Here is a 12691-nt window from a genome sequence, read left to right as displayed (position 1 = left end):
GATGTCTCTTATCGAATTACCACGATAGTTTATGGGCTAGGCATTAGAGACAACCGCATTCACTTTAAATAGGGCACCACGTAATTCCGATGAGATGACACCGTATGAACTATGGTTTAGAGAAACCTAAGCTGTCATTTCTTAGAAGTTTGGGGCTGCGACGCTTATGTGAAAAGTTTCAGACTGATAAGCTCGAATCCAGAGCGGATAAATGCATCTTCATAGGACACCCAAAACAATTGGGTATACCTCCTGTCTCAGATTCGAAAGTAATAAGGGATTGTTTCTAGAATCGGGTCCTTTCTCGAGGAAAAGTTTCTCTCAAAAGAATTGAGTGGGAGGATGGTGGAGACTTGATGAGGTTATTGAACCGTCTCTTCAACTAGTGTGTGGCAGGGCACAGGAGTTGTTCCTGTGGCACCTACACCAATTGAAGTGGAAGCTTATGATAGTGATCATGAAACTTCAGATCAAGTCACTACCAAACCTCGTGGGATGACAAGGATGCGTACTACTTCAGAGTGGTACGTGATCCTGTCTTAGAAGTCATGTTGCTAGACAACAATGAACCTACGAGCCATGGAGAAGCGATGGTGGGCCCAGATTCCGATAAATGGCTCGAGGCCATAAAATCCGAGATAGGATCCATGTATGAAAACAAAGTGTAGACTTTGGAAGAACTACTTGATGGTCGTGAGGCTGTTAGGTACATATGGATTTTAAAAGGAAGACGGACAATGATGGTAAGTATCACCATTAAGAAAGCTCGACTTGTCGTTAAGATGTTTTCCGACAAGTTCAAGGAGTTGACTACGATGAGACTTTCTCACTTGTAGCGATGCTAAGAGTCTGTTGGAATTATATTAGCGATTGCTGCAATCTTGCAGATAGGATGTCAAAACATTGTTTCCTCGACGATTTTCTTGAGGAAAGGTTGTATGTGATACAACCGGAAGGTTTTGTCAATCCTGAAAGATGCTAATAAGTATGCAAAGCTCCAGCAATCCTTCTAAGGACTGGAGTAAGCATCTCGGAGTTGGAATGTATGCTTTGATGAGATGATCAAAGATTTTGGGTGTATACAAAGTTTATGAGAAACTTGTATTTCCAAAGAAGTGAGTGGGAGCACTATAGAATTTCTGATGAGTATATGTTGTTAACATATTATGGATCAGAAATGATGTAGAATTTCTGGAAAGCATATAGGGTTATTTGGAAAGTGTTTTTCAATGAAAAGCCTGGATCAAGCTACTTGAACATTGAGCATCAAGATCTATAAGGATAGATCAAAACGCTTAATGGTACTTTCAAATGAGCACATACCTTGACATGATCTTGAAGGTGTTCAAGATGGATCAGTCAAAGAAGGAGTTCTTGCCTGAGTTGTAGGGTATGAAGTTAAGACTTAAAGCTCGACCACGGCAGAATAGAGAGAAAGGTCGAAGGTCGTCCCCTATGCTTAAGACATAGGCTCTACAGTATGCTATGCTGTGTACTGCACCTAAAATGTGCCTTGCCATGAGTCAGTCAAGGGGTACAAGAGTGATCTAAGAATGGATCACATGATAGCGGTCAAAGTTATCCTTAGTAACTTGTGGACTAAGGAATTTTTCTCGATTATGGAGGTGGTAAAAGAGTTCGACGTAAAGAGTTACGTCGATGCAAGCTTAACACCTATCCGGATAGCTCTGAGTAGAGATACCGGATACGTATAATGGAGCAACAATTTAGAATAGCTCCAAGTAGAACAGTTATTTGAAATGGCTCCAAATATAGCGTAGTAGTTGCATCTACAAGATGACATAGAAATTTGCGAAGTACATACGGATCTGAAAGATTCAGACCCGTTGACTATAACATATCTCACAAGCATAACATGATCAAACCCAGAACTCATCGAGTGTTAATCACATATCGATGTGAACTAGATTATGGACTCTAGTAAACTCTTTGGGTGTTAGTCACATGGGGATGTGACCTTGAGTGTTAATCACATATCGATGTGAACTGGATTATTGACTCTAGTGCAAGTGGGAGACTGTTGGAAATATGCCCTAGAGGCAATAATAAATTAGTTATTATTATATTTCCTTGTTCATGATAATCGTTTATTATCCATGCTAGAATTGTATTGATAGGAAACTCAGATACATGTGTGGATACATAGACAACACCATGTCCCTAGTAAGCCTCTAGTTGACTAGCTCGTTGATCAATAGATGGTTACGGTTTCCTGACCATGGACATTGGATGTCGTTGATAACGGGATCACATCATTAGGAGAATGATGTGATGGACAAGACCCAATCCTAAGCCTAGCACAAAGATCGCGTAGTTCGTATGCTAAAGCTTTTCTAATGTCAAGTATCATTTCCTTAGACCATGAGATTGTGCAACTCCCGGATACCGTAGGAATACTTTGGGTGTGCCAAACGTCACAACGTAACTGGGTGGCTATAAAGGTGCACTACGGGTATCTCCGAAAGTGTCTGTTGGGTTGGCACGAATCGAGACTGGGATTTGTCACTCCGTGTGACGGAGAGGTATCTCTGGGCCCACTCGGTAGGACATCATCATAATGTGCACAATGTGATCAAGGAGTTGATCACGGGATGATGTGTTACGAAACGAGTAAAGTGACTTGCCGGTAAAGAGATTGAACAAGGTATCGGGATACCAACGATCGAATCTCGGGCAAGTATCGTACCGCTAGACAAAGGGAATTGTATACGGGATTGATTAAGTCCTTGACATCGTGGTTCATCCGATGAGATCATCGTGGAACATGTGGGAGCCAACATGGGTATCCAGATCCCGTTGTTGGTTATTGACCGGAGAGTCATCTCGGTCATGTCTGCATGTCTCCCGAACCCGTAGGGTCTACACACTTAAGGTTCGGTGACGCTAGGGTTATAGAGATATTAGTATGCGGTAACCCAAAAGTTGTTCGGAGTCCCGGATGAGATCCCGGACGTCACGAGGAGTTCCGGAATGGTCCGGAGGTAAAGAATTATATATAGGAAGTGCTATTTCGGCCATCGGGATAAGTTTCGGGGTCACCGGTATTGTACCGGGACCACCGGAAGGGTCCCGGGGGTCCACCGGGTGGGGCCACCTGCCCCGGGGGGCCACATGGGCTGTAGGGGGTGCACCTTGGCCTATATGGGCCAAGGGAACCAGCCCCAAGAGGCCCATGCGCCAAGAGAAGAGGGAAAGGAAGAGTCCTAAAGGGGGAAGGCACCTCTGAGGTGCCTTGGGGAGGAGGGACTCCTCCCTGGCCGCACCCTTCCTTGGAGGAAGGGCCAAGGCTGCGCCCCCCTCTCCCTTGGCCCTATATATAGTGGGGGGAAGGGAGGGCAACCATACCTAAGCCCTGGCGCCTCCCTCTCCCTCCCATGACACGTCTCCCTCCTCCCGCAGCGCTTGGCGAAGCCCTGTTGGAATCCCGCTACTTCCACCACCACGCCGTCATGCTGCTGGATCTCCATCAACCTCTCCTCCCCCCTTGCTGGATCAAGAAGGAGGAGACGTCGCTGCTCCGTACGTGTGTTGAACGCGGAGGTGCCGTCCGTTCGGCGCTAGGATCATCGGTGATTTGGATCACGACGAGTACGACTCCATCAACCCCGTTCTCTTGAACGCTTCCGCGCGCGATCTACAAGGGTATGTAGATCCACTCCTCCCTCGTTGCTAGATGACTCCATAGATAGATCTTGGTGACACGTAGGAAAATTTTGAATTTCTGCTACGTTCCCCAACAGCCGGCCCAGCTCCCCGCACCGCACCCCCCTTCCTGTTCCTCGGTCGCGCGCCGCTACAGGGGGCAGTCGCCACCGGACCCGCTCCCCGGCGTCGAGGTGGATAAGGACGCCGACGCCGCGCCCCCTCGGGCTCCCCTCTCACTCGCCCCACTCTCGCCTCGGTTCCTGCGCCTTCCCCCCCTCAGATCCATCGCGCCTCTCCCCCCTCGTTCCCCTCCGCTTCCGAGCGCCACCGACGCCATGTCTCCGGCCTAGCCACGGCCACCGAGCCCACCTCGCCGCCCCACGGTGTCTCCAAGGGCCGTCGTCGTCTGTTGCTTCGACTGGTGCAACCCGTTGGAGACTGGAGCCACCGCAATGCCCCGACACCGCCGTCTTCCTCCTCTTCTCCGACGAGACGTGTCGCCGTTCTTCACCAACTCCGGCGACGCCCCTGTAGCTACTAAACCCCCAAGGGCCACCGTGTGTGCCGCTCGGTGAGCCCCCGCTTCCCCCCCTCTCTTTCCCAAGCATTTCCGCCACCGTAGCTCCTTCCCCACCTCGTGCCCGAACGCGGCTCTGCCCGAGCTCGTCGTCGGCCTGGCTCCGGCGACCAAGTGGTCACGAGCCCGTGCGCAACGTGTTCCCCACAACGCGTAGGACCTCCCCCCTTTAGTTCGCCCGTCTGCACCCTGCTGCCGCCGTTCGCCACTCACCCGACCGTGCTGCCGCCTGCGCGCGTCGCCGGCGCCCTTCCGGTGACCAAATGGTCATGGGGCCGAGCCCTTTGTGCTCAGCGCGTCGCGCAGCTCCCCCCTAGCCTTCCCGTTAGCCCCGAAGCGCGCTGCGTCGCCGTCTTCGTCTCACGCCCGAACCACCTCACCGCCGATGAGCTCGCCGCGCTCGATTCCGGCCACCACTGCCCGCGTAACCACCACCAACCGACGCGTCATCGTCTCGTCGTTCTAACGCGCCCGGCCGCGCTCGTTTTGGTGCCCCGTAGACGAAACCCGACGCTCGCCCGAGCCGCGCCGTCGCGTTTTGCCTCACCGGCGTCGTTCCGGCGCTGTCCGCCGACGTGGCTAGGCGGGCCCCACCTCTGTGTCGCTGCCAGTGGGCCCTGGTGGCCCAGTTGACTGGGTTGACCCAGCCAACTGCTGACTGGGCAGCCCAGTGGCACTGACATGCGGGCCCCATGCAATAAAACGAATAAAAAGAAATAGATAAACTGCTAATTAATTAAATTAATTAGTTAAAACCTAATCTCTCACTAACTACTGGGCCCCCACCTACTAATTAACCCAGATTAGTTAGACTAAACCCCCTGTTAGTGGCCCAGACAATGACATGTGGGTCCCACTGGACCCACCTGTCTGGTTTGACTGGTCAACCGACCAGTTGACCTGCTGACATCACTCTGATGTCATGCCTACGTCATCATTCACTGTTTTGGATAATGTTAGAATTAAATAACTAATTAAAATCAGAAAATGATTTAAATCTTTAGAAAATCATATCTTTTAATCCGTAACTCGGATGAAAATACTTTCTACATGAAAGTTGCTCAGAACGACGAGACGAACTCGGATACGCAACCCGTTCGTCTGCCACGCATCCCTAGCATACCGAACACGCAACTTTCCCCCTCCAGTTCATCTGTCCAAAAACGCGAAACACCGGGAATACTTTCCCGGATGTTTTTCCCCTTCACCGGTACCACCTCGTACCGCGTTAGGGCACACCTAGCATCACGCTTTGTCATGTCATGTATCGTCATGCATTTGTTTGCAATATATTTATTGTTTCTTCCCCCTCTTCTCTCGCTAGACACCGAGACCGACGTCGCTGCTACCCAATACGACTACGGAGTTGACGACCCCTCTCTCTTGCCAGAGCAACCAGGCAAGCCCCCCCCCCCCTTGATCACCAGATATCGCCTACTCTCCTCTATACTGCTTGCATTAGAGTAGTGTAGCATGTTACTGCTTTCCGTTAATCCTATCCTGATGCATAGCCTGTCATTGTTGCTACAACTGTTGTTACCTTTACCTGCAATCCTAATGCTTAGTATAGGATGCTAGTTTATCATCAGTGGCTCTTCATTCTTGTCTGTCTGCCATGCTATACAATCAGGCCGTGATCACTCAGGAGGTGATCAAGGGTATATACTATATACTTTATATATGATACTTGAGGTGACTAAAGACGGGTCGGCTCATAGGAGTACCCGCGAGTGATCCACGGATTGGGTCCGAAAGGACGTTTGTCCCGACGGCCCTCTGAGTGGATCTTTGTGGCGAAGCGACAGGGCAGGTTGAGACCACCTAGGAGAGAGGTGGGCCTGGCCCTGGTCGGCGTTCGCGGTTATTTCAAAATGACACGTTTAACGAGATCTTGGTATTTGATCTAAGTCTGGCTACTGGCCTATACGCACTAACCATCTACGCGGGGACAGTTATGGGCACTCGACGTCGTGGTATCAGCCAAAGCCTTCGTGACGTCAGCAACTAAGCGGCGCCCGCCGGATTGGACTGGAACGCCTGCTAGGCTAGGTCTACTTCCGGCCGCCCACGCAACGTGCAGGTGTGCTAAGGGCGATGGGCCCAGACCCCTGTGCGCTTAGGTTTAGACCGGCGTGCTGACCTCTCTGTTGGTCTAGGTGGGGCTGCGACGTGTTGATCTTCTGAGGCTGGGCATGACCCAGGAAAGTGTGTCCGGCCAAATGGGATCGAGCGTGTTGGGTTATGTGGTGCACCCCTGCAGGGAAGTTAAACTATTAGAATAGCCGTGATCTTCGGTAACAGGATGACTTGGAGTTGTACCTTGACCTTATGACAACTAGAACCGGATACTCAATAAAACACACCCTTCCAAGTGCCAGATACAACCGGTGATCGCTCTCTCACAGGGCGACGAGGGGAGGATCATCGGTTAGGGTTATGCTATGCGATGCTACTTGGAGGACTTCAGTCTACTCTCTTCGACATGCTGCAAGACGGAGGCTGCCAGAAGCGTAGTCTTCGATAGGATTAGCTACCCCCCTCTTATTCCGGCATTCTGCAGTTCAGTCCACCGATATGGCCTTTACACATATACCCATGCATATGTAGTGTAGCTCCTTGCTTGCGAGTACTTTGGATAAGTACTCACGGTTGCTTTCTCCTTCTTTTCCCCCTATCCCTTCTACCTAGTTGTCGCAACCAGATGTTGGAGCCCAGGAGCCAGACGCCACCGTCGACTACTACTACTACTACTACTACTACTACTACTACTCGGGAGGTGCCTACTACTACGTGTAGCCCGCTAACGGCGATCAGGAGTAGTTTAGGAGGATCCCAGGCAGGAGGCCTGCGCCTCTTTCGATCTGTATCCCAGTTTGTGTTAGCCTTCTTAAGGCAAACTTGTTTAACTTATGTCTGTACTCAGATATTGTTGCTTCCGCTGACTCGTCTATGATCGAGCTCTTGTATTCAAGCCTTCGAGGCCCCTGGCTTGTAATATGATGCTTGTATGACTTATTTTATTTGTAGAGCTGTGTTGTGATATCTTCCCGTGAGTCCCTGATCTTGATCGTACACGTTTGCGTGTATGATTAGTGTACGATTGAATCGGGGGCGTCACAGGGCTCACCTAGCACCGTGATCTTGATTGGGTACTGCAGCGTATGTGCCAACCTGCCCACCGAGCGTCCACCGTCCGCCTCCGCCGCCCACAGGGTGCGACTCGGCTCGTCGATAAGAAGCAGCCGACGCCGCGGAATCGCCTCGGCCGGTTCGTGCGCAGCCAGACGCGGAAAGCCGCCATGTCATGGCGCCTCGCCGTGGCATCATCCACGCCCACCACGTAGCCAAGGCCCCGCAGGATCGCACCCGCCGTCCTTTGGCACCACGCATGGGCGGGCACACCCCGAAGAGAGATCGACACGAGGTAGGGAAGGAAGACCGTCGTGGCTTGCGCCTGCCGGATCCATGGCCTAAGGGAGAGGTCGAACCAGGAAGAAGACGCCCGACCGGCGCGCACCATGCGGTCCCGAAGCGCACCATCACAGCAAAGCACAAGGAAGTCGTCGGGGAAGAAAGGCCATATGGACATGGCATCTGGACCGACCTCGAACGTCGCATGCAGCGCTTCTGCCGCCGACGCCAAGTCCACCTCCGAGCGCACGCCCGTGACCGACACCAGTACCGCCCGAGAGAGCTCCGCCTCCATCCGCCGGATATCCTTAGAGGCCTCTAAGAAGCATGTCTCCACCGGCTCCGGCGAGCCAAGACCCACCCGCGGCAGGAACGCGCCCTCGCCCCCAAAGGGGGCCAAGAACTCAGGGCCGACGCCGCTCGCCAAGGACTCGGTCGGCCCCTCCGCAGGCGCCTGCACGACATGGCTCCACAGCCGGACAGCCCCGGGCGGAGGGGGGCCAGGGGGTGGGGGAGGCAGGACCACAGGCGAGCTTCGCGGTGGGGAAGCGGCCGGGGTTGCGGGGGCCGCCGCTCTGGAGCGCAGAGCAGGAGGAGGGCGCTACGGCTGGTCGACCGGAGAGGGGCTGCGGGGGCGGGTGCAGCCCCGCGAGATGTGGCCGTGCCCACGGCACCGCACGCAGAAGCTGGGATTCCTGCATTCCACCGAAATGTGCTCGTCGTCGCTACCGCAATTGTAGCAGCACCCATGGAGCTCAGCCGGCACCCGCGAGGTTGGCGGCGGCCGGGGTGCAGCGAGCACGTGTAGCCGGGGGGTTCCGGCGTCGTGGGGGCAGCCGGGACGGACGGCCCCGCGGACGGCGACTCTGCTTCACCTGCCAGCCCACCGCGCCCGGCGGCGGCGGCCCTCCAGCAGGCCCCGCCCCACCACCCTGAACCAGCGGGCCGAAGGCCGTGCCGACCACCGGAGGGACGATGATGGACCGCAGCTGAAGGCGAGCCTGAGGGGGCGGAGAGGGGGCCCGTGGCCGCGCCCGCGACGCCGGCGGGGACGGGAAAGCAGGGGAGGAAGACTCCGAGGGAGAGGAGCCTGAGAGAGAGACCCGCGAAGCCATAGCAACGGGAAAGGGGGCGGTGGCCGCCGTCACCGGAGTGGTGAACGGCGCGGAAAGGGTGGCCGCCGGCACAACAAGGGTTGTGGAGAGCGAACAGGTGGTGCTCGCTTTGGAGTTTTGACCATTGGTTAATAACGAACCAGCATCATGTGCTAAGTTATGGGGTATCAAAAATGCTTGTAAGAATTATGTTGAAGATGCTAGAATGATTTGAGGGGGGTGGGGGGGGGGGTATCAAAAATGGATTGAGATCAGATATCTTACTTTTGCAAATTCAGGACGTTTGTCGCACATTTTGTAGTGCCAGGCAAAGCCCCCTTTCAGCATTTGTTCCTGAAGAATTTAGACACAAACATCACAGAACTGCAGGGGGAAAAAGATGTACAAGCTAGATCATATTTTCTTTTTTTCGATAAAAGATCAGATCTTCTTTCTCACTTGGATAAAGACACCGTCACAGTAGATGTCACCAAGAGATCGTCCATATTTGTCTGGCCCATACACAAGAATCGAAACACGCTTCCCCCCAATAAGCCTCACCAATTCATCCTTTGACTCCATGCCATATTCCATATCCAGCTCCGGTGCATCAATCCCCCTATTGATTCACACAAAGTAAATGCACTCTTCTCTTGAAGCCTATTGTAAAAGCCTATGGCACGACATATGATCATTAATTAATTCTCATAAGACAATACGTAGTAGTTACTATAAACTTTGACAAAATAGATAAAAAGTACGAGTTGTGACTTGAGCCAAATAATTTTGGTTATCGGTAGAGACAAGACCCTAGGTCTGCCCTGGTGGTCAAATCCGGCAACGACGATGTTTGTGCGGTGTTACTTTCAAGAAGGCATTGCTGGTGAAGGCATTGTTGCTAGCATCTTGGGGTGAAAACAGAGTATGTAGTCTTTGTTGGCTGAGTCAGGCAGCGACGAGGCAAGTCTCGATGGAGTTGTTGCTTTATAAATAATATAAAATAACTTTTTATGGGTAGATATAGTCCTAAGGTCAAACACAAGTTAATCAATAAATATAATGAACAAATATGAGTTATTTTGGCCTTGATATTTGAACACTTTTGAAGATGAATTCTACATTATAGGTTTCAAACTATTATGTTATAATTTCTTAATAATTCAAATTTATATTAAATATCCTTTAAAAATTTGTAGCTACAACACTAAAACTACCATTTAATTCTAGAAATAGTACTACGAAGTTTATTGTTTATTAAATATATGTTTCGGCATTTGAAAAGAAGAATGCATTTACATAATTAAAAAATATATTTTATGTACTAAAATTGAAACTCCCAATTACATGTCTACATTTGAAATTTGACAATCTATCAAACACATCTGCCAATTCAATAGACACAATCCTCACTAGTACAAACATGTACTCCCTCTGTAAAGAAACATAAGATCATTTAGATCATCTACTTTAGATCATTTAGATGATCTTATATTTCTTTACAGAGGGAGTACTTAACAAATCCCCTCAAGGATGAGACGCTATCATAGATTGGGATGCTTCCAATATGAATCAGTGTGTCAGTGATAACATGTCAATAGTGACAACTTGCAAGTGTTACCTGCCTATGATGTGTTTGTTGGGAGCGACAGAAGAAAAAAAGCCAACCGACAGTGCTGGTGAATGGCTACAAATTTTGCATGGAATGTCCATTTGGGCTCCATGAGTACTCAAAATGACCATGTGGACAATGGAAATAGGACTAGCTCTATACAATATGCTAGATGTTGCCATTTACAAGGCTAGCTAGTTAGGTACATTGAACTTTAAAAACAATACCATCCATGTAAAGAATTAACAATATACATACTTCATTCTAATTTTGTATTTCGGTGGATCTCGGATGTTTGTATCACCTGCAATCCTGCTCACAGAAATACTGAATGAGACGAGAGAAAAATACTCCCTCCGTTTCTTTTTACTCCGCATATAAGATTTGGTCAAAGTCAAACTACACAAAGTTTGACCAAATTTATATAAAAAAATATGAATATCTACAATACTAAAACTATATAGTATGAAAATATGTTTCATGGTGCATCTGATAATATTGATTTCATATTGTGAATGTTTATACTTTTTAATATAAACTTAGTCAAACTCTACAAAGCTTGACTTTGACCAAACCTTATATGCGAACTAAAAAGAAACGGAGGGAGTATATCATGAAAGCTCGTGTTTCCGTTAACGTAATTGAATTTGAATTTGAATTTAAATCCAACTTTTGCTCAGTTCAGTGAGAGATTTAGATGTTTTCACAAATTCTCTAGATGCATAGTATATTCACATATGCAGCACAATTAAGCATTGTGATTTAATTAGTTTTAGTGAGACCAAATTCACTAAAAAAATATTGTTTACTCTTATCAACAAATATTTCACATGTGCATATTGAAGTAGCTAGTTTTCCAGCGAGGCAGGGAGAGGAAATTAAAGCTAGGTCATATATTTGAAGTGAGGGAGCAGGGACAGGAAACTAAATCTAGCTAGGTTGAGTTAATTTGCATATACCTCTCCTCATAAGCAGTGAAGCCATCGCCGTCTCCAATGCACTTTCGATTAACCTGTGCGCGTGTTTATCCATGCATGTAACAAATTAAGATCACTTTACTAGATGCTGGCGGTAACAAACTAAACTTAATCAGGGTTGTGAATGATGGATTATCGTATCTGACCCGTGACGTTTTGAGCACGGACTGCACACCCTCCGGCAGCGACTGTGGCGGCGGGCATGGATGAGGAGGATCACTGGGTTTTGGGATATTCTGTTCGGTTGCAGGCCCGAGGATATCTATCCTGCTGCCGGTGCCTCCATCTGTAGCAGTACTGTTTGCCTTGCAATTTTCCAACTGCAAGCATGCACAAATTAGACATAGATCAATCACAAAATTTATTGAAAAAAACACTATACTAATTACACACTCCCTAATAATTTCCACGTTGATCAGAGAGAAAAAATTACAAGCCAGCCATCGTGAGGACTAATGTTTTATTTCAGGTTTTAGTCCTACTCCCCTAAAAAAAGGTTTCAGTCATATTGACTTTAAGTGGAATATGAGTGGTGACCGGCCCCTACCTACAACTTTTCAAGTTGCCTACCTCGAGCTTTTAGCAGGTTTTTGGTGAATTCAAGATTCATGTTGAGTGTAGGAAAATCATACAATTAAGATGGGAGCAGGCAAAGGTATTCTTGTGTGAAATTCGATGAAAGATCCTAAACCCAAACTCCTTCAAAAATCCACTCTAACCACCTAAAAATTTTCAGAAGCGTAGTACAGTCTAGTAATGATGCTCAACTTTTGACCACCTGAATTTCATCACAAAACCGACATAATCTCAGCGTTACAAATCAACAAATTTCTTGTATTGTCATCTTCAATGCAGATAATGAAAGAGTTGTTTCATCCAAAAGAAGTTTGACCAGGAATTGAAATAGGTGCAACAGCGATAAACTTCACACGCAAAAAAAATGCTGGCTTGCCGTGGCCGGAGCACAGGTATACGCACTAGGCAAGGAAGCACGTACCATGGAGGTTGCCTCGACGGCATGCCATCCGCCGAGTGGCTGCGGCTGGTCTTCCACAACGCCGGCCTGGAGCTCGAGAACGGAGACCACCTGTAGCTGCTGGTTGTCACCGCCGCCATGGTCATCTTTCTTGACGCCGGCCTGGTGTATGTTCCCCATGAGATCTAATATTAATCAGTGCTATGGGTAGCTCCGTCCTCTATGCTTCTGCTTTGTTTTGTTTCGGGAATCCCGGCTACCTTAAATCTGTGTGCTACTTGGTGGGCAGGTGAAACAGATCATATCGGAAGCAAGTGGTTGGGAGGTGGGGTTGATGTCTCTAATCTAAGAAAGTGGAAAGACTCCATTGCACCCAGCAAA

The 12691-nt window shown here is 49.2% G+C and overlaps 1 protein-coding gene across 3 annotated transcripts in view; it reads right to left on the bottom strand.

The window, feature by feature from the left end:
• LOC125534272 (uncharacterized) overlaps window positions 1-12691 on the bottom strand; it is a 61830-nt gene extending 49139 nt beyond the window's left edge. Inside the window, exons 1-6 of one of the 3 annotated variants that reach the window (XM_087545099.1) lie at window positions 12332-12691; window positions 11481-11654; window positions 11317-11369; window positions 10616-10669; window positions 9208-9367; window positions 9034-9102 (exon numbers count right to left, since the gene is read on the bottom strand). In XM_087545099.1, the coding sequence (XP_087401225.1) occupies window positions 9034-9102; window positions 9208-9367; window positions 10616-10669; window positions 11317-11369; window positions 11481-11654; window positions 12332-12490 (669 nt within the window). In that variant the 5' untranslated portion in view covers window positions 12491-12691. The remainder of the gene's footprint in view (window positions 1-9033; window positions 9103-9207; window positions 9368-10615; window positions 10670-11316; window positions 11370-11480; window positions 11655-12331) is intronic. The other 2 variants (XM_087545097.1, XM_087545098.1) reach the window with 2 other exon arrangements.

This window comes from Triticum urartu, chromosome 2A (genome assembly GCF_056163025.1).
Source record: "Triticum urartu cultivar PI428250 chromosome 2A, HENAU_Tu73, whole genome shotgun sequence".
Taxonomy (NCBI): domain Eukaryota; kingdom Viridiplantae; phylum Streptophyta; class Magnoliopsida; order Poales; family Poaceae; genus Triticum; species Triticum urartu.
Note: the sequence above shows the minus strand (reverse complement) of the source record. Positions and strands in the feature narration are given on the sequence as shown.